Source organism: Numenius arquata, chromosome 5, assembly GCF_964106895.1.
Source record: "Numenius arquata chromosome 5, bNumArq3.hap1.1, whole genome shotgun sequence".
Taxonomy (NCBI): Eukaryota; Metazoa; Chordata; class Aves; order Charadriiformes; family Scolopacidae; genus Numenius; species Numenius arquata.
In genome coordinates this window covers 9,124,357-9,150,693 of record NC_133580.1, presented here as the reverse complement: position 1 = coordinate 9,150,693, position 26,337 = coordinate 9,124,357, and the positions used below count along the sequence as shown (strand labels likewise).

The window sequence follows — 26,337 nt, the reverse complement described above, 5'->3', positions numbered from 1 at the left end:
ATCATCTGCTGATGAAGGCTATCGAGATCTGGCTATTGCTGGGTGAGTTCCTCGTTGAACTGACAGTAGCATCCCTGCCCTGAGCCCTCTTCACTCCGTGCCTGCCTGATCCTGCAGCTCTGAGGAGCTCTCTTGGCACTGCTGACCTGGGTAGGTCACTGCTGAACCTGTTCTTGAGGGAAGGTATATGTGCTCCTGCCCCCTTCTCCATCCTGGCCACTGGGAAACCTACAGCATCTTAATCTTCCTAGGACCTACCTCTTGAAACGAGCCATCTGCTCTCTGCGGGGTCTGCTCCAAGAGGAACTCCCTCCTTTCCCGTGCTGTCCTTAAGCTTTCTGCTGAGGGATTTATGTCAGAGTGGCTCTAGCTGTCCTGATTATCCTACATGATGGGTTACAGGCTCGAGGGCATGTTGAAACTTCACAGCTGAACTGTAGACAAACAGGCCAGGGACTTCTTGGAGAAGACAGCTTCTGTCAAACCTCTTATTTCATCTGCGTGACTCCTCCTTGCCATGTCCTAGCACAATTGCTGGGTTAAGCTTGTTGCTACTGTTGTGTTTATTCCTTGTCCTTGTTTTAGTCCCTCACTTTCTCTCCTGTTCCACCCTCCCTTTTCTTCCTCTCTGGATTTGAGTTACCTTTTTCTGTTGTTGCAGTCATCTGTGAGTCCCCGGTCTCACCTCTTCCCACAGCGATGTTCTTCCTTCTGCTCATGGGGTTTTGGTGGCACACTGTCCTTGGGCCACCCCTGCCCTGTGTCCCTGCTGGGAGCCAACGCTCTCCAGTCAGACTTGACAAACATTGCAGGCTTTCAACACAGCACAGCCAAGAGGAAGCAAGCTACAAGTCATCAGCCTAATTCGTTTTGCTGAGTGCAGTGTATTGCTTGTATAATACTGATGAGATGTAGTGCTCAAACGTAAGAGATAAGAGCTGGCCCTTTGGGATGGGTCTCCTCTTCTGGCCTTCCGTGGTGGGCTGGGTGCTCCAGCTCTTCTGGAGGCAGTGGTGAAGGTAGCCCTGCTCATTAAAGAATGTTTTTTTGTGCAGCTGCAACTCCTGCCGTTGCTGTAACGGCCATATCTGTGCTAATGGTGACTTCACAATCTGGGTTTCCTCATTGGCTTCATTTCTGCTTTAAGTGGGCCATCATATGCTGTCAAGTGAAACCAAACCAGGCTGAGCACTTCCCCCAAGCTGAGGCAGTGGGAAGTAGCGGGAGGTGGCTTTGCTGAGGAGAGGGGGAGCTCAGCCTCAGGGTTTTCGCATCTCCCGAGGTTCCGGGGGTACATCATCTGCCCCCAGGGCTCCCCTCTCCCCAGCGGGGCATGGGAGCTGTCATCAGCCTGGCAGAGAAGGAAGGTCCCTGCAGGTGGGCTTTGATAAAATGTGTGGCACAACATGCTTTTCTCTGCAGAACTTTGGTGGCAACAGAACACAAAGTTATTAACAGAAGCTTATCTAAAAGTACAGTGTGCCTTTTTCTGGGGCTGTCAAGCTCAGCTTTTGAAGCAATTTTCTTGTTTAGAGAGTTAAACGTGCCTGTACTTGACAGCAGTGTTTGTCCTGGTCATCCTGCTTCCACAGGCTTTTTTTTTTTTCCTTATAGTCATCATGTTTAGTCTGATGAATTCTTTATTGCTTATATCAGTGCTCTGTGTGGAAACTTTTTGGTGTGCCAATTTTAAAAACAAAACAAAACACACAGCAAAAAGCAAACCACCCTGGCAATAAAAACAACAGAATGCAGTATATAGCCAAATCAGATATGATCAAATCCTGACTAATCCTCTCTAATGCATAGAATGTCAAGGATTTATTGGAGTCCAAAGTAGTATTTACTTTGGACTTTTAAAAGCACAAAACCATATCAATTAGCAAACTTGAGTTTTAATTGTGCTCATTTTAAGAGGATGGTACCACTCTGTGGCAGGCTGAGCAGGGTTTCAAAGTACAGTTCTGTGTGCTTATAACTGCACCTCTCTGTAATCTATATTGACCTTCTGAAAAAGGCATTTGATTGGAGAAAAAGAGCAGTGTGTGGGCAAAAAGTGCACGAGGAGAGTTGTTTTGTTTTAAAGGTGGACCTTGACTTAAGGTAGAACCAGGCTGTTGGGTGGCTTTGGGGTCAGGGTATGGTGGTAACCATGGAAAGTGTTCTTTGGTGTTAAGTATTTCCCTGCAGCTGGTAAAGAAGGATTCTTTGCAGGTCAGAAAGCTATTGTGATAATTTTCTTTGTTTTCCCTCTTGCTGTGTAACTCTAGCCTTGAGGAGCACATCACCTGATCTGCAGAGGGCTTGTTCTGGGGGAACACAGCTAAATAATTCTGCCTAAAACAGTAAGAGCGTGTCTCAGGCTGACAAGATCTGGTTCAAGTGTAAACTCGCATCAATGGGTGAAAGGGGAAGGAAAGGTTAAATATGTAGCACTGCCACTTAACTTGTTCTGCAGGAATTTCACTGAGGTGAAGGCTGATCTCCATATGCTTAGAGGAACTAGTGTATGGCAAAAGTGTATAATTGTGCTCTGCTTCAAGTTTGTGTGAGGCATGATCTGAAGAAAGAAGCTAAAACTTTGCTGTGATGTTAAAAGGCTGATGTGAGCTGTAAAACTCTTCCTGTTAAGACTGAGGCAGAGCAGTAGTCCCAAGGCAGACCGTGCAGAGGCTTTGTAAATGTTGGGTAAGCAAATGGTGCACCTCTCCTTTGCAGCGAGTGAAGGCTTGTGCTGGGCACATCCGAGGTTAGGAATGAGGATGCAAGGTCTAAGTAACATCACTTGCTGACCCATATTCCCTGGGCACGGCTGGGTGAGCCTCTGCGGGTTATTTAGCCCTTCCTACCAGCAGCTCCTTATTGAGAAGGAACAATCCAGGCCCAGGGGGTCCATTCATGTATTGGCAGCCTGTAGTGCCTGGAGTTCATAGCTCTTGGAATCTGAGAATAGTTAATTTGATGTGTATGTGCTGCAACTTTGTCTTTATGTGCTCGGTTCAGGTCTCCTGGCTGCCTGGTGTAGAGGAGATGAACGTCACGGCTGTAGTGGCACTTGGATAACTGATCATGGTACAGGGAGTGTCACTCATGACCCTGATCCCCACCTGCAGGTTATGGGGGGTGCACGGTAGTGAGTTGGGGCTGCCCCACAGCGCAGGGTTCTGTGAGCAAGCATGAGAGCCACTAAGAGGAGGATAGACTAATCGGTGCTCCTGACAGCTTCTGATCCCTGCCCTTGCTCTTTTTGGTCTGATTTAGGTACCTCTGTGCCATTGAAAACTGCAGGGTAGGCACCAACCCTGAGATAGCCTGGAACAGGTCTGTGAAGTGCCCTTGCTCTTTGCGTTTACTGGGCTGCTGAAATGTGAAAGGATGGATTAGAATCCTAAGTGACAGCTGTGGTAGCAGAGGCTTCATTGTGTGGGACATATGGCCCTAAAACAATGATGGTGCTTGTTTGTGTCCAGTCCTGAATGTGCCTGTGAGTGAAGAGTGGGTCGGGCTCAGCACTGTTCACCGCTGTATCAAATGTGACTTTCTGCAGACGGATGCCTTCTGGCTTACACTGTGCTGACTTACATTATTTTATCATTAGCTTCCTCAAACTTGCTTGTTTCCAGTGAGCACTTAGCTGCTACGAGTATGTTGAGAGCAAGGGATATTAGCTGTGAGCTCAATCTCATTTGAAGAGGGTGAGCGATGTATTTACTAAATCAAAGCTGCTGAAAGCTGTTGAGTAAATTCACTGAAGAATTTTCATTAGGGAACGTTGATCGCTGTTTCTCCAGAGGGCTTTAGATGCTGTTTGTTGGACTGAAAGATGACGCTTTACTCTTGCAAGTGCTGCTGACCAAACAGCATGTGAAGAGAGCTGTCCTACAGATCTCATTCATCTCGGTGCCCTTAATAAGCGTACTGTCTTGGCTGCTGTTTTAAAGGATGATTTCATGTTCTAAATATTCTAAGATGTAGGGCCTGGCAGCATTTATAAGTCTCAAGGGCTGAGAAGCAAAAAAAAAAAAAAAGGAAAAAAGGCTGGTAATTGTTGGATTCGCTTGGCAAATAATAACTTTTTACACTATTTAAACTAAATGGCGTGTGGGTTGTTTTCCACCTCCAGTATCCCCTGGGGACCCATGGAAACTCATGTCATGTAAAACTACATTTGGTCTTCATGTCCTCCTTTTGACACCCAGCCTGTTTGGTAAAAAGTTTCCCCACATTTTCTAGTGTGGAAATCTTCCTTATCCACATCAACCGTTGGGTGACTGATCTAGAGGCCAACCTCACCAAAGAGTCTCCCTGGACAAATGTGGGTGGTAGTTCCCAAGCAGTGTAGTTCACTAATAAATGTGAACCTACCTTTTTTTTTTATTTTATTTTTAAAGCTCTAGCTATTGCTTCCTGCTCCTGTGCACTCCTGCCAATTTTTGCAACTTTTTCGAGTACCTTGCTTTTGAATGTTTACCTCTGTGCTTTGAAAGACTTGTATGTTGAGGAGGAAGAGATCAGGCGTAGTGCCAGCTGCCAAGTAAAGCAGGCTGAAAGTAGATTTCATTAAGCTTAGGTGATAGTGTGAGGAAGAAGACAGTTCTATCAAAAAGCTGGGGTCATAAGGGGCTGTTGCTTTGAATAACTGCAAAGTAGCCTGGAAGGGAGAGATTCTTTTATCTTGGTGCCAGGTAATGTTTGGGGTGGAGAGCATGCAGAGCAGGAGAAGGGGGAGGGACAAGCCTACCTATGTGTCAGTTTATCCAGGCTTAAATTGCTCCTGGAACCAGGAGTTCAGTCACCGTCCCTTCTTGCAAAGGGGAGAGCATATCGCAGGGCAATCTCGGCGTGAGGATGATGTTTCCTCGGTCAGTGTCTGCAATGGAGGATGAGCGCTGGGATGGGTGCTGCTCGGTCAGACCTGCACTGCTGATAAGACTTGGCCTCGTGCCTGCGGATGAAAGCAATCATTTTTATTTTCTTTTTTGTCAACATTGTGCCATTGATGAGAGCAGGGCTAGTGTGCGGGTGACTGGTTTTATAGCACTCCTCTGAGGCTGGAGGTAGCCCTTGCACCCCACACCTCATGGTGTGGTGCTGAGACACAACGGCTTTTGTCTGCAGCGCTGGCCTTTCATCCGAGGTGAATTACATTGTGTCTGTAATATTGGCTCAGTTTGTTTATGCTGTTAGTTTATTTTCCCTTCTACTGTAACAGATAACAGTAAACTTGTACCAGCCTGTTTGATAACCACCAGAAATCCCCTGTTTCCTACTATGTCAATACAGTGAGATAAGCAATCTTTTTTTTTAAAACCTTTAAACCTTTTTTTAAGCCTTTAAACCTTTTTTTTTTTTTTTTTTTTAAACCTGAAAGTGCATCAAATATTCTTCTTACCTGTCTGAAGATCCAGGTGTGCTAATCCGGTAGGAAATTGTTGGAGAGTCAACTGACAATGTCTTTCATGTTAAAGTACAGGAGATGGCTTGATCTCCTACTGCCTTTTTGCTGATGTTGGGGGTTGGAGGGATGCCAGGGGAATACTACAAGCTCCTTTGACTACAGCTGAAGGCACAGCTAGTGCTGATCTTCTGTGCTGCCAGCACCACATCAGGTAGCTAAAAGCAAAGATCCAGCAACCATCTGACCAAGACCAGGGCTTGCATTTCATCTCCCTAAAGAGTCTTCAGACAGTGATTTTGCTGTGGTGAAGGAGAGCCTATCCTTTGCTTGAGAATTCAACCTCTGAAGTCTATTTTTTGCTGCTCTTTTTTTGTATATGAAGCAATCAAAATCAAATGTAATTTCTTCCATTCTGCTTTTTCTGAGCACGTGGCTTACATGGTGGTCAGCTAGGGCTTTATATAGCTGCGGAAAGGGGGTGTGATGGGTTATTGCTGTGGTACGTTGAACCGTTCTTGTGTGACTGCATTCTCTGAAGACTTCTCTGCAAGATCATACAAGCTCTTTAAAAACAAAATCCTTCATCCTGTAATAGTCCTCTGGCAGAATTTACTCAGCTGTAGCAAAACGCCCGCAGCCTTTAATCTGTTAATAATTGCATCCTACATTGCTAAGTCCTCTTAAAGCATTCAGAGAAAACAGTTCATGGGTTGTCTGCTGAATTGCTGTTTAATTCCTTTGTAAAACAAAAAAGGTCATCCTTTTTTAAAAAAAATCTAAATTTCTTAGTTTATCTAGACTCACTCTGCCACTGTGATATTAAACAACTTCCAATGAGCGAGCCACGGCTAACCTGTCAGAAAACCTCTCCTACACTGGGAAAGATAATGTTTAACTTTCAGATAGGTTTGCTGTACCGTTTCCTTTCCTTCCCCTTCCAGTGACTTCTGTGAAACTGTTTCTCTTCAACATTAAAAACCCAGTTGAATCCTAAGGAAAAACTTAGTGTTGGCTGGATATTTGGTTAAAACATTGTCAAAATGGATTGCTGATACCACCAAGCGAGTAGACCCGAGCGAGGCGTTGGGCCAAGCCATGGGTGAGCTGTGCTGGTTCCCGGGGCGAGGAAGCTGTGGCTGTGCCACAGCAGATGTGTTGGTTGCACAAGGTGCTCTCTGGACGAAGTGAAATAATACTGGCAAAGCTCTGGGTGCTTAATTTCACTCTGCTGATGCAACACTTTGGACTTTCAGAAAGGGGGAGAAAAATTATCGAACGTGGTATGTTGGAGCTTGCGTGTGGCATGCTAGCTTTTTCTGTGTTCGGAAATAACTTGTCTATTTACCATGTTTTAGACCTTTCTTAAAAACGCCTACAAAACTATTGCCTTCCTCAAATGTTTACACCAGACTATGCTGTAGCTAGGTCCACTCCCAAAGGGGAAAGGGTCCCTTCATGCTTTTCACAGCCTGTTCTTGGTAAATGGTGGTAAGAGCCATTACAGGGATTTGTTTTTTGCTATCTGAGAAAATAAAGATCAATAGAATTTCCCCCAAGTTACACTGAGGCTTTTAAACTGAAATGAAAAGGTCTTTCATGACTTACCTGAAGCTGAATTTAGTTGGTTTAAAGCATGCTTGAACAATGTAAAACACTTCCAGTGCCTGAACAAGCTGAGAAACCAATTTTAAGTGAGGCTAGAGGAGCTGATTTGGAGCTGGAGTTCTTGAGTTGGCTTCCATGACATGCAAAGCTGTCAAACAGCTGGAAGTTAATTATTCACTGCAAAAAGCCTTGCCAGGACCTCACAAGAGTCGGAAAAACATACACAGTGTTTGTCAGTGTCACCTCAGAGTATTGCACAGAAAGAATGTTAAATATTTCTTTTAGATTGAATTAAAGTTCTCTGTGGTGCTAGGTGGAGTTTTGAAGTCAGTGGTAGAGGAGGGGAAAGTATGCAGAGATGGCAAGTTCCATAACTGATTTTTTGCTTAAGTTTTGAAGGCACATGATATTTTCTGTTAGGTATTATTATATTAGACCCTAAAATGGGCTGTACCAGAGAACAGCATTCGGTTGTAAAGCTGGCATTGTGGTTAGCAGGCTGAGCCAGTTTGGTTTTCTTGGTTATGGAACTCAAGTGGTAAATACGAATCATAGTATTACAATAAAGATTCCTTAAATTCAAACACTGAAAAAGGTTTCTGTAAAGTTAAACTTGTTTTCTGGTAGTTCATTAGCTGGTGAACTTAAATATGGCCTTAGTAACTTGACAGAGTTTTGATAACACAGCAGAGATTGAAATGACTGGCGGTGCTTCTTTCTTCCCGTTTCCAGGCTGTACTTCAGTTTTATTAAATGCACAGTGCAAAAGCTGCATTAAGATTAACACAGGGGCAAAGTTTTCTTTTTCCTAACATCTGGGAGAAAAGGCAAAGATCTGAAATTGCGACAGCAAAGTTTGACTTCAAACGGGTTGGAGCTCTGAGGAGGAGCAGAGTGCACAGAAAGGCTCCTTTCCTCCTCTCGAGCCCTCTGCCGTGTGTGGAGTGGTTTCAACTTGTAGAAGCCTGCACCGGAGCATCCAGGATTTTACCCTGGAAAACACACTGCTATAGCAACTCCCTGCTCTCCTTGGGGGAAGATTTGCTTACGAAAGCTGTCTCTGAAGGGATGGTTGCTGTGAATGGGTGAAGCTTAGGTAGTGCCCTGTACTTGTTCTGATGTTCTTTCTCATGCAGTGAGTGGCTTGACTGTGAGGCTGGAGATGCAGGATATGAGGGATAAATCTTAATGATTGTTAAGGTAGCATTCAACTTACATTCCAGGTGAGGAAATCTGCCAGTTATGTTTCCAGATATAGCTAGCAGCTGCTCTTGTAGGGCTGATGGGGCTTTCCTGTGCTCCCAGGTAGCACAGACTTCAAGTCAAGACCACAAGCAAGCTCAGTGTCACCATTGCAGGGTCTTGCAGGCAGAACTTTCCTATAAGTCTGTGGTGCTGGGGCTGTAGTCTCTGGGCTTTTAAGTCTTACTTTGCTGTATTTATTCCACCTGGAGTGCTAGTGTAGCTCCCTTGTAATGTTTTGTTTTCTCTTTCCATATTATAAAAGGCTTTAACAGTTCTGGGGGCTGGGCAGAAAGCCTTCAGTCATGTTGCCTCTAATTACTACAAAACCTGGTGCATTCCTTAATCTCTGAATCTCCTTGACACTTTGTGAACTTCAGACCACCTGGAAGCTGTGCTAGAACCACCTGAAAGGGTGGACAACTTCAACAGGTCCCAACAGAGAAGTAAGAAAGGAATACTCATTACTGAATATTAATAATTAATAACTTTGGAAAACCAATTCCCTTTTCATTTAAAAAAAAAAATAAATTCACTGTAACACCCAGAGAAACTTGCTTGTAGTTTTTGTAGAAGTTGTAATTGTAATATGCCTAATATGCCTGGGAAGAAGGTAGTTTCTCTAAGCTGTTAGGGCTTCTCATTCCTTCACTTGCATGGGGGAGGAAGGAAAAAAAAGTAGGCAAGTCTGAAAAATCCCCCCTCCTGTGGGAATTGGTTTGCAGCTTTGTTCACCCTGAACACTGTGACAACTCTTCTGAGCCACTTCTGTGGGGAGAGGGTTTATGATGATAGCTGTGCAAGAATTCGGAGACCCTGGAGGCATCAGCGTAATGCTCTAGCATGGATCTGCAATGCAAGTGTTGCCTTGAGGTATGCTATGGAGTCCCACCATACTGAGCAATGACACATAGGGGCCTAATTGCCTGAGACTTATCAATGACTCAAAAACATGAAGTTCTATCACCATCTATCTATAACCATCCTGTGCATTGTGTATATTTAATAAGAATCAGGCAAGCAATGCTTTGCCATACCTTGTTTTAAAGCAGGGGATTTGGTTGATCTAATCATTGCCTTGATGTGCTTTAATGCATGAACAGACTGATTATTTTTTTTTTTAGCTAAAAATGACTACTCTTAAGGCATTGATTCAGTTACATTGCAATCTGCTAAATATTGTGGGGTGACTGTTCTCCAGGACCTACAACTTGCTTGGTTCAGAGTAGATTTATCTGTAGCACACAGTATCACTAGATTACAATAATCTCCTTAACGAATGTGAAAAAGCAGGTGTTTACTGTGCAAAAGTTAATGCTCCTGGTTCTGTGCAGCTCTTGCACATTACATTTCTCTGCTGAGTTGCCAAACCTGTAACATCATGTTACAGGGAGCAGAAGTGCAATGGCAGAACAAGTGAAGTCTTTGCAGGGCAGAGTTTAATATACATTGATATAAATAGATGCAACTCCACTCTACATCTAAGTAAACCTGATACAGGAAGGTAAAACTCTGATCCCAGTCATGCACTCTCCTTGTGTGCCAAATATGCTTGGGTCCCAGCTCTTTCCCGCCCCAAGAAACCGGTTTGAGTTCTTGTGCCTCGTCTGTGCCGACCCATATCTGCAAAACAGCATCCTTCAGATTTTGACCAGCGTGCCTGCCTTGTGATTTGGGAAGTGTCTTCTGCAAAACTCCACATCTGAGAAGCAGATTGTATTTGTTGAAAAACTTGAATAACTTTCTCTCACCGATTTCACAGGAGATGGCGAAAGGAGAGAGGCTGGGAAATGTTTAACTAAACAGATCTTGCTTCTGTTTAGCTATGAGCCCATTATTAGCTAAACAGGCAGCAGCTTAATCTCACCTTCTAATGTCCCTTAAACTGTTAGAGAAAGTATTAGTGAATCACAAAAGCTGATGCCTAGGCAAGAAACTTGGGTTTCTGTGAGGTTTTTGCCATGCAAAACTGTTTGGCTTCCCTCTTGCTTTGCTGGAGTTAGGGTAGAGGGGGGGAGCTGACAGTTCAGGGCAGCTGCTGAGCTTGTACATCTGTAGGTGTCCCCTCAAATAGCTTGTTTCCATTAAGATGCCTAAGCACTGCCAGGAGCCTCTGTCTAGGTTGGTGGTTTCCAGGCCACAGTAACATGTTTCAGTACCTGTTGTGATGGGACCCATCTAGCAGCTGGTGGGGGTGATCCTAGCTGCTGTTATTCTAGAAGCACAGCAGTAGTCCTAAACATGGATTCTGGGTTTCTGTCTTAGCTTCGGGCCAATAGGGCATCATTGAATCTCTTCTTGGCGGGCGAAGGAGGCCTTGTTTTCTGACAGGTAGGGGTGATGCCCCCATGGCAGGCCCTGTGTGATGGTGCCAGAGCCTTGTTCAGTCCCTGACCAAAAAGAGCTTCTGAAGTGACCAAACTCCTGTGCTGCTGATGGCCAGGTATTAGATGCAATTTCTGGACTCCCTTTCCCCTGCTGTTCGCAGAAGGCATTTGGTTAGCTCATCTGTAATTGCCTTTAGAAATTGGTCCTAAGAGCTAGTATTATAAAATATGGCAGGTGGATGCTGATGTATGTCAGTGGGGCTTTGCTCCAAGGGGGGAAGTAGTGCAGGTGCTGATGGAAATGGCCACTCTCTCACTTCTGCACTTGTCACTCCAGTGTCAAAGCTAGCAGCTGGCCACTCACAGGTTTATTTAGAGCAGAGTTGAAACTGTGAGAGAAATCTCTTGGGGGGGAAAAGTGTCAGGAAAAGGCTTAATACTGTCATCTAATGACATCCTGGTGAACCAATTAGACTGAAACTTAAATGGAAGATTTCTTTCTTTAAGGGTGAAATTTGTTCACAACTGATGGCTTAGTAACTTGCAGTTTGCAGTGGTTTTGCAGGCTGATGGTGACATTTCACTAACAGGAATTCCTATACTACACCTTATATTGCGCATAACCACAAGCTGTATTTGACTAGTGAGACATGCAGAAGCAAAGAGGAATAAGGCAGAACAAGCTTTTTTTGGCAGTCTTTTTATTTTCTTGCTGTCACAGCCTGTTCTTCCACGGTTTCTTCCATGCTTATGAAAGTAAGTCACAGCTTCTGACTTGACCCTTGCTTAATTTTTTTTACTTGCTTCTAACACCTGACTCCAGCTGATTTTATAACTGTCGTATAAGCCCTAGTTCATCATAAAGGACAGTAGTGGCAGTCTGGCTGACTTTTGTTTTTTCCTTTTCTCTGTGTGATGTACTTCTCGTTACAAGGAGCTTTCTGAATAAAAGATGAGTTTAGTCACACTGAGGAGAGTTGTTAGACATCATGCTTAGCCATGTTGGATCAAAGGCATTATGTGAACAAGCTGGAAAACTAGTAAGCGCTTAAATTATAGCCGTTGTGGTTTAACACCAATTCTAGCTTTTTTGACAGCTGAAAGTTGGATAAGGTTTCTATTAATGGAGGGGAAAAAAATTGGTCTCCTCCTTGGCTGGGAGGTTAGCTAAAAATAGCACTTCTGTAACTGTCCTTATTCCTTCACCATGCAATATCTATTATGAATGTTGTGCAGCTGGTGATTTAATGCAGTGAGAGTCCTGATGAGGTAGTCTCCGAATCCACATTTCTTGTATTTAGTTTAGAGAGAGGCCAGTAACAATGTACTTGTCTCCCTTTCTCCCTTTTTTTTTTTTTTTTCCCCTCTTAGAAGGCTCTCTGTTCTATTGGGACTGCCTAAGGTTCCTGCAAATAGTATCAAGTGTCCTCAAGCACTTCCTTGTCACCACAATGAAAGCAGCTTTGTTCTGGTCTGTGCTTGGTGACCAGAGTTGCTTGGAATTTCTTCCTACCATAAACCCCTTGGTTCCTCTGGCTTGTCATCATGGCCAACTGAGTAAATGAAATCTGTTGTTAGAATCTGGATGGAGTTTGCCATCTGCCACCAACTGTTTAAAAGCTGAGCACACCTCAATGTTTGCTTCTCTCTGAATTTGCATTAGAAACCCACAACAGCATTTATAGCTCTCGACCGAATTTCACTCCAACATTTCTCAATTGCTTCTTAAAATACAGAAGCAAAGGTTGATCTATGGCTTTGATTGCTCAGTGTCTGGGGAAGAACTCAACAGTGCTGTCAAATTTAGAAAAGAGGTGTTAGGAAGTAGCAGTGGAGCAGAGAGGGAGTCAGATCCATTACAGGAAGAGTCCTTAAGCCACCAGCTGTGTACCTGGCATCCCTGAGCTCCTGGAGAGACCACAATCCCTAGTGACCTCATTCTGTGTAGGCTTTACTGTTAACTTCATGTAGTTCAAAGGTATGTTAAAGTGTAAATTGCCAAAGTGTTGAATGTAAAATAATGACAATGCATATCCTGTATGGGAATGAGGAGTGCTATGGAGAGGAATGAATTCTAAATATGGTTCATTTATGCAGCCCATAGGTAATTGGGCATATTTTTCAGCTGATCAAGCACATGGAGATGGCACTTATTCTATCAGCTCATGTTGAATCTGCAAATGCTAGTTAGAAACTTTCCAGTCTGTTCTGTAGCACTTGAACTGGAACATCTAAGACAATTACTCTTATACAACTGAGCATGGATTTCCCTTCTCCTTTTGCAGGTGCTGAAAGAATCGTTGCAATTATGATTGGCAACCTGAAAGGCATGGAGATCTTACACCGGATTGAGAGTGGCATGAAAGTGACTATGGTCATTGAAGTGGGGAAAAAGCACGGTCCTTGGATGAATCAATACTCCATCTTCTTCATCTCGGTGTCATTTTTCATTGTCACAGCAGCAACCATGGGCTACTTTATTTTTTATTCTGCTCGGCGACTCAGGATCGCAAGGGCCCAGTCCAGGAATCAGGTGAGTTTGTGTGTGCCATTGCTTTATTTATAACCCTGAACCTCCATGATGTAGATCTTGAGGGCAAAATACCGGTCAAGCACCAAAATTACTGGATTTGTTCATTCCCCAGGAATGAGCGTGGTCTTTAAAATGCTGAGATATACCTTTAAGCAGCCTAAAACTTCTCAAAGAAAAAGGCAAAAAGTAAACTGTCTGGAGAAAGCCGATCAGGTTTAGCTAACTGTCTCCTACAAATTTTACTCCCTGAACTGCAGTGCAGCCGTAACGCTGATGTATTGGAGGCGGTGAGAGCGCTAAACTGCTTTTAGCTGACCCTCACACTTCCCACATCGCAGTGCCTGGGTGTGAGCTATAATGTGACACACGACTGCAAATGCGTCTGCAAAACGGTGCATGACTTTGGCTGCCTTTCCGTAGACCACAAGTTAGGAAACTGCTGCTTGTTGAAAGCTGCTTTCTGAGAATTGCGATGACAGCCTTAATTAAGCGTTGAAAAAAAGCACAGTTAAATTGTGTTCTTGAACCCCAGGCAGGGAGTTGCTAATGAGTTAAGTTTCCAAGTAACTCTCTTCAGTGCAATAATCTGATCAGCTGGTAGGACTGTGCTTATAGCTTTGTCTTCAGTCTGATCAGTCCCACTGTAGCCCTGAAGTAGCAGGTATTAAGTCAAAAGCCTTAAAAGTGAGAATAAAGTACTGGCATGACATCTGCTAAAGGTGATGGGCAGCAGCAGGGACAGGATCAGGGAGGCACAGGCTGTTCTTACAGCTGTGTTGTGAAGGGGACCATTGATATTTGCAGTGCTTCTTGCAGGATCTACCTGGACTCTGAAAGGAGAGTTGTTACAGAGTCCTTTCCTACAGACAGCAATAGCACGAGCATCACACTCTAGCTGGGCTCAGAGTATGTGAATTATTTCTGGAGCAGTGGTTAGATAGTTAAAGTGACAGACTTCTCTGCCACTGCAGAAGACCTGCCCTACTGAGCTTCTCTGCTGTCCTGGAGAATTTGGGCCTCTTCAGCAAGATCCTTCTGAAATAGGCTGATAAAGCTGGACACAGGTCTTGAAATTCAGGCCAGTTACAGGCTCCTTTTAGGCTTCTTTAAAATGTTAACAGATAGAACCATCGATGTTCTTGGCAGGCAGGGAGACTAGCTAGGGTGAATGGCAGCAATATTCCCAGCGTTGAATGGTGGGTTCAGGTATTGGCCAGAGTTGAATGCTGGGTTCTCTCAAGTAATCGCAAAACCTAACTTAGTCCAGTTTGTGTTCTGAAATCCTGTTGTCTAAGTGTAATCTTGTGGATGATGGTCAGCTGGCTGTATCCTTACTGAGACTAGAGATCTGACAGTGAGATGAAACTGTATTTGTGCCTTGTCTAAGCTGGGTCTGCTTCAGCTTCTGGACTAGGCCTCCTCTAAGTGCACATTTTGGTGTTGTGTCGCACCTGGGAAGTGGGGATACAATAAGGGAATAGCTGAAAGAGCAGTATTGGAAGTTGTCATCTGCCTGTGAGATGTCCCATTGCCACTCCTGGGTGTCAACAGGAGTTGTCTCTGTAGTACCTTTCATGAGGGATGACCTGGAGCTCTAACTTGATGGTGTTCTCTTCCTGACATCTGCGGATGGAGATGCACACTGTCTTCTGCTGATGAATTCCCTTTTTCATTCCCTGCTATCTGCCCTGGTATGAGAACTCTGTTCAATGCTAAACAAACCTGTGCAGGAGAAACTGGGTGCTCTAGAAGCTGGTCTGCAAAGTACACTTTATCAAATCACATGAAAGCTTTTCCTCCTTTGAAGGTATTTAACAGTGGTTTTGGAAGTCCAGATCTATTCTGAGCTATCAGGCTTTCAACAAGCTACAGATGTTATTAATGCCTCAGTGGTAGACGATACTGGGAAAATCCAGTCTGCTTGGCTAGCACCTTGACAAACTATTTCTACCTTGGGTTCTGTGTGCGCAAGGAGTTTACTGTAGATCGAAAAATAACATTGATAAATGACGTGCCAGTTCCACATGATTTCAGCTGAACTGGAATTAAGGAGCCTTAAAATGTGCTTTATAAAGTATAAGAATAGAAGAAAGCGTCTCTGCTATTGGGGGGTAAAAAGGTACTGTTTTGTAAAAATGAAACTCAAGACAATCCAGAATTGTTTTCAATTGCTTTTATACCATGGCATCTAAAAACTGACCTCACAATGATTAGATAAGCAAAGAATAACAAGAAAGTTCTTGTTAGTGAAGGTGAACTACTAAAAGGTGATGCTACAGTGTTCCCTGGTAGGCAGCTGATTGGATTTTCAGTGTATATTCAAAGTTTGAGACTTAACTGCTTTGGCTCTATAAAATACTGAATATTAGTCAAACAACTTACCAGCTTGCATGCTAGATGGGGAGCTTTCCTGTCATCATTCAGCCCTTCGCAAACTTGGATTGCCTGGACTTCAGCCTGTTATTTGGTGGAGTAAAGGAGTGTGTTTTGTCTCCTTTATTGCACAGATGTTGAAGGGTTATACATTCTTTTGGGAGGTTCCTTTGGGACACAGTCAAGTGTGTTGATAGTTAAGTATTAAAAATTTTCCTTTCAGAAGTGAACTGCTGCTCTGAACGTATCCCTTTAGTCAGTGTTACTACTCTTCAAAGTATGTCTGCTTTTTTGACCTTTCCTGTGGGATTATATTGCTGTTGTGTGAGGAGTCCTTTAAAGTGTCAGTTGACCACTTGAATCAAAACAAATGCGTTTTGAATTGCTCTGAGTGCTATGATGAGCTAATTGTGATATGTTATATGCAGCTTGTCTCCTTTTATGTTTAAGTTCCTGAATATTTGGCTCGTTCTTGGGGACTGAGCTACAGCCCCAGGAGAGTTCTTGCCCTGGACTGAAAAGGGCAATGAAGTCTGAGTCCCAGTTGCTTACTGAGGGGTAGAACAGAAAGAGGGGAGAACACTTTCTAGGTGCTTTGTCTCTTCTGCAAAGGCTTCTTGAAAAGAAGAGCCTGGCTAGATACATGTTTCATTCATGCATGGGACTAGTAGCAACCTCTGCTTGAATTGGATAGTTTCCAGGTATTAACATATTGGCAATATGTTTCCCTTCTCTTTTGGCTTGAGAAAAATCTTCAGTGCTTTCTGAAGCAATCTCTTGTTCTATAGACAGTCAGGCTGTTGAGTACCTTTAAACTGCACTGTTTGCCAATACAGTTTCTGTACTTCTTTGTATGACTACTTGGTTCCTCTGGTGAAAGCACTTTTTCTTGATAGCTTGATCACATGTAACCTAGGTTTTAAACATGTTCTCTGCAGGCTTTTCTTGAAGGCAGCAGACCCTGTCTCTTACTCAGCTTGAGCAGGAATTGTATGCAAGTCAGTAATGTAAAACTGCAAAGGGTTTCTTTAAAAAGTTGAGTGACTACTGAGAAGAGCCTTTCATGTTGTCCTGCAGTCCAAGTGAAAATGCAAGTTTAGTAGCACATCTGTCTGAACAGAGTTAAAATAGAGTAGCTTTTTCCTCCTGAGCCAGCTAGCTAACTGTTTACAACCTGCTAGTTCCTATCTGAATGCATATTTTCTTCTGGACTTGAAATTCAAGTCCCCACCTCTGCCATCTTTTACTGCATCGTGAGGTCTGTGAGCAAGAAGGTGGAAAAACAAGAGCAGCGTGGTAGGTGGCTTGCTAACTTTCTAGCCAGCAGAGTACTGGCAAATTCAGTTCCTCAATAAATTAACCTTTCTTAATAATGCAAACTGGCCAGAGATGTTATCTGTGGCCTGGTTTCTAATTTAAGCTCAAGTCTTCACTTCCATTGATTTCATAAAGATTAGATGTTGCAGCAGAGAAATGACCTAACTAATGGCTTTGGAGGAGGTGAGTTGCTCAACTTTCCACAATTCAGAACTGTTTTCATGGCAGTAGCTACCTGTGGGGAAGAACTTCCTTAGCTTACAGGAGAAAAGCAGGAGTGCCTGATGTTGTTAGAGCTTGCTGGTCTGCATTGCCATGACTGTGCTTGCAGAGTGCCAGGATGGCACTCCTATGCAGAAGGAGATAAAATCAGTAGTGTTGGACTAGGGAAGATAGAGGATGAAGCAACAGCAAACCTAATTTTCCCACTAGGTATCTCTCTACTTCAGACATGCCAGAGCCTGGACAGAAGCTGGGACCTGACCTGCTTTGTAATTTCTTGATTCTTCTCTTCTTTTTTTCCTGCCTCAACTTAGCTATTTTTTTCTAGAGTTGCTGGGTTTTAAACTTTTAACATTTAATGTTTGCTTGAAAAACTTGGCTTCACAAAACACTTTGACATTCCAAACTCGAGTATCCTAGATCTCCTGGTAGGCTACTCAGTAGAAAGCTTCCTCTTGCAACCTTTTCCATCTCCCCGGAGGGGTGTTCTGCTGTACTTACCAAAATCAATGTTAAAGGTGACTTTGCCATTGGTGCATTTCATGAAGAGCAATTAAACTTGTGCTCAGGCAAAACTTAAAATATTGTTTCAGTAAATTATTAACGATACAGCCAGTTGGGTCCTGTCTAATATGCTTGGCCTGACATTAGATGTGTAGATTAGATACTGATGAGGGAGTACATTCCTAGAAAGTTTAGTTTTCAATTAATAACAAGCAGCAGTGACAGATAGTTCTGGCTGCATATGAGAAGTACTAACATTGCTGCATTCCTGCTCTGTTGATGGTACCACCTTTGCTGCTGAAACTTTTGGGGGCCTCTGTTTACCAGATGAGTATGTGGCTGCTTCTCTGTGGCTTCAGTCTGAAACATGCCAAGGGGAGCATCATTCTGAAGTTAACCTTAAGTGACATACAGAAACATATAGTGTTGTCTTCAGCAGAACAACTTTATAAGCTTCAAAGAAAACTTGACTAGTTCTTGTTCCGAAGAAATATACCTGAAAACTTGTGTCCTTCATCTGTGCATATTGATGCTATATCTTAGGATCCCCAAACAAAACTGATACACAAATAGGTCTTTTTGCACCCAAATTGTCTGGCAGGATCACAGTGAACCATATGAATTAACTTGTTTGACATTAACTGCTTCAGCACAGGGAATCTTATGCGGACTTGAATTACCAGCTCTCCTTGAGTTTGTTGGGTGGCAGCAGCAGCAGCCTTCTGCCCACTTGTTCCTTCTGCACTTGTGCCACCAGCACTGCACCTTCATCTCAGAAAAGATTCTGTAACTGAACTAAAATGCATGAGGGGAAGTAATGCTGGAAAGCAGGGTTCCTGCACTGAGCAGCTGAATTAGGAAGAGGATTTTTGGTTAGCTGTAAAACTTGAGTCCAGTCTGTCCCCAAGACAAGTGCCATGTTGGGATGGCACTTTCTGATACCGCCATGTCCCGAGGCAATAGATGCACCAGGAAGGAGGAGGAGGACAGTCATATTCTTTGTGTTGGTGGAACAGCACCAACCTGTGACCTTTAAACTGAGATGTTGGCTCCAGTGCTAATTAAATGCTTTGCAGTGACAGCTGGGAAGCAACAGTTGCCAGGCGAACTGGCTTCTGCTGTCTGCTCATCTCTGCCCTGCCATCCTGACAGCAGCAGGCAAATTATTGTGTGAAGGGAAAAGCTTCCTCCTCTGCTTTCATTAAAGCTGCCTGGGGCAGGTAATCCACCTGGGGCTTGTCATTGCATTTGTTTCATGCCTTATGTCATGGAGAGGGGGAAAAATAGCTCTGAGACTTTTTCTGGTTTTTTTTTTTTTTTGGTTTTGTTTTTTTTCCTTTGTGCATGTTACTTTGAACCAATATTGAGATAAAACTGCATTCTTCCACTTGACAGGAGCGGTCGGTGCTAGGAGGCTCCTGAGCTGTTTGTGTGCTCTGTAAAGTAGTAATGGCAGAGGACTAGTTCAGGGTGTGTTGGTGCGAGCTGAGCTGATTGGTAAAGAATCTCACCTTTCATCAGGACCTGAGCTTGTGCCAGGAAATTGTCATAAAGTGAGTAGTTAAAATTATTGATTGTAGGACTCGATGTTCAGTCTTCTGTACTAAGTCAATTTGAAGGCTTCTGTTTGTTTTGGCTAGGTCTAATCTGATCAAGGTATTACCTTGCATCTTTTCAAAGAAGAAGAAACCTTTGAAATTCCTGGGCTTTGTGAAAAGGTTAGGTAAAAACAAAGCATATGCAAATGCCTTGTTGGTGTGTCATCCAGAGTCAATATGTCCTGAAGCTTGGTTTCATGTTGTCTCTAAATAGCATGGTCATGCTTACTTGGCTTGTTTTGATAACATCTGGGTTATAAAACTGGTGCCTGCTTGCAGTAAGCGCCATGGTAATTGTTAGTAGCCACCACTTAAGGGAAAAATGACTGTTTAACAGGACCACTTTCTGTTACAGCGACAGCTAAAGGCCAAGGCTAAGAAGGCCATCGAGCAGTTACAGCTGCGCACCCTGAAGCAAGGGGACAAGGTAGGACTGATCCTATAATTTTCCAAGCGTTATGGCACACCCCTTGCACAGCACTCAGAGAGTGGTCCTTGGTACTGGAGCAGGATGCAGAAGTCCCTCTGAGCCCTGTAACTGTCTCTTGTGGAGACAGTTCCTCTTTCAGGTCTTTTTCCGGGGTGCAAAACTTTCCAATTTGCACATTCTCATAAATCAGAATATCTTTTTAGCTGCTTGCTTGTAGTCTTGCTGAGGTGAGAGGTCCTAATTTGCTGGCATGGATGCTTAAAGGTAAATCAGTATATCTAATCAGCTTTCCTGGCTATTCTTTTTGTAACTAAAACTGCAGGTAGCAGTTTCTAAACCTCTATAGTAGTGCCTCAAATAATCCAATGATGGTTTGCAGCTGGGTTTCTAAACCATGGGATTAAACTTTCAATGCTTCTGTTAAAGTGTCAGCTTGACTATGAGTAATCCACATGATGTGTTTATGTAAGATTATAGAAGGGAGCTTGGATTACTTCAGATAGACCCCTTTTGCAGCAAATCTGACTGTAGTTCAAAGGAAGCTTTCAAAGTCTGTTAATGCTGTAAATTCATTTCACTGCTTTAGGAAACCGGTCCTGATGGAGACAGCTGTGTTGTGTGCATTGAGCTGTACAAGCCCAACGAAGTAGTGCGTATTCTGACTTGCAAGTAAGTTGTCTTCCAAACTGCTCCTTAAGCCAAAATCTGGAAGCATGCCTCTTACTGCTTGTTCCTTCTGCTGTGTTAACAAAGCTGATCAAACTTTAATCAAGCTGTTGCACAGCAAGAATTCTTGAATCTCTGTTAAACAATGTTTTGAACAACAGGAACTGTGTAAATACACGCTTGTAGTGTGCCCTGATGGCCTGTATTCATAACTTCTCCTGTGAGTGGACTGAGAGATATAACTTGGCAGACCACAGTGCCTCTCCAGGGGATGCCAGGGCTTTTTTAAAGATACCTTCCTTTGCTGGTGTGTGAGATCGTTACCTCCAAATTGCAGATAACTGGCAAAACTATGCCCATTTATTGTCACTTAGTTTACTGATTACTAAGAGGATGGTGCTCCTGCTAAACTTGTTAAACCATGCTAACTTTGGTAGTTTAGAAGAAAGCATTTCTGTTCTTCTATGCATCTGAACTAAAGGCCAAAATAGCTCTATAGCAGTTTACTTTTCTAAAATTCTCTACTGTAGTATCTCATTGCTGTGCTTCTGTGGAAGCCCAGTATTGTAGCACTAAGACTTTGCTCCTAAGATGAGCAAGGAAGCCCTTTCAGGGCTTAAGGAAACTTGTTCTGTGCGACTTCCCCCTGTGCTTGCTGGATAGGACTACTCTGGCAAAGCTTCTAAAATCAGAGGGCTGCAGTGTGAACTGCACAAATCTTGTATGGGAAGAGTTTTGTAACCCTTTGAGTGTTACAAAAAAAGCACTTGGAAAAATTTTGATATAGGAAAAACCAAGTTCTGAAGAATGGAAAAATCTGTAGCTGCTGAGCAGTGTTACTTATCAAACACTATCAAATCTGAGCCAGGGCTAGCTTTGCACCAGGTTACAGTTTTGCCAGAGCTTTCTCTGCTCCCAAGCAGTACAACTTCTAAGATGTTTTGATACCAGAAAGTTGGCTGTTAAGGTGTTATCAACAAACTTCCTTGATCTAATGCTTAATAGTTTAGAAAAAACCAAAACCTAATAAGCTTTCAGGGATGTGTGTTAACGATTATTCAGTTGTCTTGTCAGGTTTATGCTCGTGGGTAGTCCTGTTTACTAATGAAACGAGTCCCATGAGTACAGAAGCATTTAGACAGGCTCTAGATACTTTTGCCTGATAGGAGACTTGACTTCTCATTATTTTCCTATAAACCTTGCTAATCTTGATATTAACTTGCAAACAAAGCATGACTTATTGGGTTAAGACAGGACTAACTTCTTTTGCATGTATTCTGTATATACAAGTCTGTTGCGTTATGCTTTGCTCTGAGACTGCTTTTACATACATTTTTGATCTTTCATTCCTCTTTGACCCAAATGTAACTCTAAGAGGCACTAGGTTAAGATGATTGCATTTACTTGATAATCTTCACCAGTGGTGATCTCTGCCAGTATCAACCATATTAAATTCTCTCTCAATGAATTATAAATTGATATTTACTGCAAGAACATACTCTTGATGTTGGTGGTTGACCTCAATACCAAGACCCTACTTGTTGAAAGCATTTAACTATATCCACGAAAGAAGCAAGCAATCGAATGCTCCTGTGAGTCACATCAGTGGTATCTAAGTGTCTGGGGTGTGTGTATTTGCAGAAGACATTCTTGTTCAGATAGTCAAACTGAAGGCATTTATAGTAGCAGAGATACACAAGTATTAAGTCCAAGTACTTAAAATATTTAGTCATGCATCAAGGAAGTGTCAGGTTGTACTCTAGACATTACATTGATGCAGCTGGAAGGAGGTGCAGATTATGTGGGCTGGAGAATCCTGGTATCATAGTGGGGCATAGGATACTGAGTACTGGATGGGGTGATCTCTGCACTTGTCTCATAATAGAGCTCTGATTAATATTGAGCAGTGCCTGTCTGCCTTGCTATTTCTATTCAGGCTGAGGGAACAGGCAGATTACAGGATTTCAAGTCATCCTCCTAAATCTGTGGCCTAATTCAGACCCATTGTGTAATTGAGTGTCTTCATAGGAGCACGCATTTGCATCTGTGATGGCTGAACTATATTTATTTTCTCGAGTACACAGCCTGCCAAATATCCACTTGGAATACACAGTGACTGCATAGACAAAGTAAATGTGTGGGAGCATAGTTTGTCTTGAAGGCATAACTCTGAGATGCTTTTTCTATGTAGTTTTAACAGAAACAAGTGATATTTAGTCATCTGCATCTGCATGATAGAAGTTAACCTTAAAGCTAAGGCTGAGATGTCAACGTTTGTATTAGTGAATTATCAGCTGCGAATGTATTGTGCACAGATTTAAAAAAAAAAACCAAACAACAAAAACCAAATGCTTAAGACTGTAGCAAAGTTGATCATGCTGAATTCTGACAAGTTGTATAGAGATGCTAATAAGCATAAACCAGCTACAGGTTGAGAGATCAGCTATCCATAACTATCAACTAGAACTTGTGGCAAAATAAGGTAATCCATTCTAGAATGAATACATTCTCAGTGTTTTTAAATAGGCCTTCACAGCTGCCACATAAACAGTTTCCCTGGTGTGAAACCTAATGTGTTGGTTACCTTCTTCCACCAGCCACCTCTTTCACAAGAGCTGTATTGACCCCTGGCTTCTGGAACACAGGACATGCCCGATGTGCAAATGTGACATACTCAAAGCTTTGGGTGTTGAGGTAAGCCTGTAGTCTGCCTTAGTGGCAGATGCCATTATTGGTGTTACGCTAGCATAGTAACCACATACTGAGCTATTTCATGCTGTCTCGAGAGCGCAGGTGATAAGTGTTGCTGTGTCAGTGGTCAGATGCTACAGGACAAATTGCTGTGGCCCCTTTAGCAAAGCCTGCAGTTGACCTGGTCTGAGTTGGAATCATCTAAAGCCTTGGGCAGAATGTCAACCAAAATTGATTGTAATGTATGACTAAAGAATTGCTCTTGTGCTTGCAGTTTAGGGTGTTTCTCAAAGCTTCAGGCAGACTTTGACCATTCATACTGTCCTTGAAACCAGCTTCTATTCAGTTACTAAGTACACGGTGTCCTTGTAAAGCAAATGTGTTAGCATGTAAGACTTTCCTGGAGCCACATGACTTCCTAGGATATATAAGGAATTTCTGACGTGTTCTGCAAGTGCTCATTGTGGCAAGTGCCAGAGGAGGATGCTGTTGCCAGTGCCTGACACTGCCTGGACCAGCTAAAATGTATGCCAGAGTTTGCCTGGGGGAGGGAGACCTACATTGAGTGGAAGGAGGAATCTATTTTCCTGGTACTGGGCAGTAAATGGGAAGAGCTGGCTTAAGAATGTAGAAGCTGCATCTGAACTTTCCACTGAATTAGGCAGTAACTGGTTTTCACCTATGATGCTGCCTATGGAAGTTAACAGCAGGGCTTTTTTTTTTGTTTTAATTTTTTTTTTTCCCTGGGTAAAAGTTCACTAGACTCCAGTCCTTGCAGGGATTGGTCTCTTGGAAAGATGCAGCTTCCTACAAAGTTGTAACTTAACTGTTTTCTCCTTTTTTCACAAAGGAGGATGTAGAAGAAGGCACTGAGTCTGTGCAAGCCACAGTATCCAGTAGGACATCAAATATCTCTACAGCTAATGAAGAGGATAATCATAGTGAAACAGCATCATCTGGATATGCTTCTGTACAAGGAGCAGATGAATCTGTGCTGGAGGAACATGCACCACCAGAAAGTGCGTCTACTGTTTCATCTGTCTTGCTAGATTGCATTGCACTTCATTGCTTATAATGTGAATTAGGGGTGTTTGCCTTAACATCTCACAGTGCCTGAATACCTTGTTTTTCAGGGTAATCTTAATCTCCCCTTTTGTTTTGGTACTTGGCTCTGATGCTTGGTCTTTGTTTTGAAATTGAACACAAGCTAAACATGAATTAAAAACCGAAGTCTATAGAAAGAGTAGTTGAAAATCGGAGGCTTACTACTTAAAAGGCCAAAGTTTTTTTTTCTGAAGATATCCCTCATCTTATTGTCTCCTTGGAGATTTCATTTGGAAGAGTGAGTGTTGATTTGCCACCAGATCTGTCTGCTTTAAGTAGTTAATTACTTACAGAAAACTTGGGGAGTCAGCCCTGCTGTAGCTTAGATGATGCAAAATAGAGATGATAAATACTTCAATTGAATTTCAGATTTTGCCAAGGCTGAGTCATCCCTGAACACTTTCAGAGAATTTTAATTGGAAAAGACTATCAGCTTTTCCAAATACCTTATCTTTTTGAAGAAGAGCAAACTAATTGAAAATGTCTTTTCAGTGCTCAACTTTGCCAACACATGCTCAGTGCTGCTCTTGATTTTAAAGATTGAAAGGTTCCAGGTAAACGAAGGAAAGTAACTATATTCTAGGTTGTGGAATGGCCCTGGGAACAGGAGTGAGTGGGGAGGTTTTCAGAGGTGAAAGTGCTGCTCTGTCTGTGTCTGCATAGATTTCCTGCGGGAAACCCAGCTGATAGGGAAGTGCAGGATTTCCTGCCTGCTTCGTGTGGGACACCTTGCTCCAGTGAGTGCCATGTGTATGGGAGTGCCCCGTTAGGCACTCCAGTAGAGCAGAGGGCACTTCCTATAAGCTGAACGTCAGAAATCAAAATTGCCTCCCTGTAAGCAACTGAAGTGATGCTGGATGAGTTATATGGCTCAGGCCCTTGTGTATTCTCACTTTGAGTGGCAAGGACACACACTAACATTAGCCTAACAAGGTTAGTCTGTAGGGAGAAGGCCTTTCTCTCTGAATCAGCCCATGTCCCTCAGTTTATCCTGACTCTAGTCTCTAGAAGTGGCTCCTGGTGCCTGTCTTCAGCAGCCCTAAAGTGACATGAGAATTGCCAGTCTCCTAGTTGGATTTTGTAGCCTTGTACAGCCTTCTGCCATTTGAGCACACAACCTGGGCTTGCTCAGCATTAGTGAGAAGTGAACTCCAGAGCTGAGCAGATTCCACTAGAAATGATGAGTAGTGTCAAGAATGGGCTCGCAAACTAATGAGGGGCAGCAGAAGAGCAGTAGCTGGAGCACAGCCTTGGATTCCCCACTCCGCAAGAAAAGTGCTGGGAAAAGACCACTGCAGTGAGCTTGGGGAAATAAAAGCAGCATGGTTTGCTTTAAGGTTGTAGAGCTTTCCTATGACACTTCTTAACCTGTCTTCTCTTGGTTTTGTTCTGGACAGATGACAACATGCATCTTGTAAACAACGAATCCCAGCCCTCCAGTGTGAATGTCCTTCCCCATGTTGACAACCCAAGTTTTGAGGCAGATGAAACACAAGTTCGTGAAGTCAAGTCCTAAGAACATGCCCAGCAACATGGTGTAAGCCTTCTGCAAGGAGCCTGCTGCTGTCAGGCATACACCAAACCTTGCAAGACTGTAGCAGAAGAATATTGCCTTGGCAATGCTGAGATCAAATGGACTTGTTCAAATCATAATTGTATGGTTTGCAATTCTTAAAACTGCATCTCCCACGTGGAATTTAGTTTTAGCACTCTTCAGATAAAGCTGTCTTAAAAATAAAGAAAAACATCAGATTTTAACAAAAGTTCCATCTTCAGCAAAGCTTCTCTTCAGTGTTTGAGTCATTTAAATAAGGAGAAGATTCCTTGTTGTAGCTGTTTCTACTGGGAATTCTTTTGACTTGTTTTTTTTTGTTGTTTATTGTTTTAATTCAAGTGGATTTTCATTGTAAACAAATTTATTTTGATCTGGTCTAATACTCATCTACCAGACACAGTTTAGTTTAAAGCAACACTGTATTTAATATTTCTGTGCACTAATTTGCTCCTGCTGAGACTTGTATTGTTTTCCCTTTCCAGGAACAATACTGGGAATGATACTTGCACACTTTCCCTGGAGATAAGGTTAACCATCAGAGGATTGCTTATCCTTCTCGCAGGTGCACTAATTTGATAGAGAGTACAAACTAATGCCTGTCAAACTGGATTTTGCCCACAGTGTCTTTGGTTTTCTAGTAAACCGATTGATACTCTACCTCTCAACTCCAAACTGCCAACCACACATTCCTAAAGGGAAAAAGAGAGCTTCAAGATGACAGGCCAAATCTGACTTGCACAATACTGTAAAGGGAGCAATTGTAGGAACTTCT

General features: G+C 43.0%; 1 protein-coding gene across 2 annotated transcripts in view; it reads left to right on the top strand.

Moving 5' to 3' along the window:
• RNF128 (ring finger protein 128) overlaps positions 1-25,526 on the top strand; it is a 40,405-nt gene extending 14,879 nt beyond the window's left edge. For both annotated transcript variants that reach the window (XM_074148034.1, XM_074148033.1), the window contains exons 2-7: positions 12,858-13,105; positions 19,475-19,546; positions 20,136-20,218; positions 22,813-22,909; positions 23,757-23,925; positions 25,408-25,526. In XM_074148034.1, the coding sequence (XP_074004135.1) occupies positions 12,858-13,105; positions 19,475-19,546; positions 20,136-20,218; positions 22,813-22,909; positions 23,757-23,925; positions 25,408-25,526 (788 nt within the window). The remainder of the gene's footprint in view (positions 1-12,857; positions 13,106-19,474; positions 19,547-20,135; positions 20,219-22,812; positions 22,910-23,756; positions 23,926-25,407) is intronic.
• The last annotated feature ends 811 nt before the right edge of the window (positions 25,527-26,337 follow it).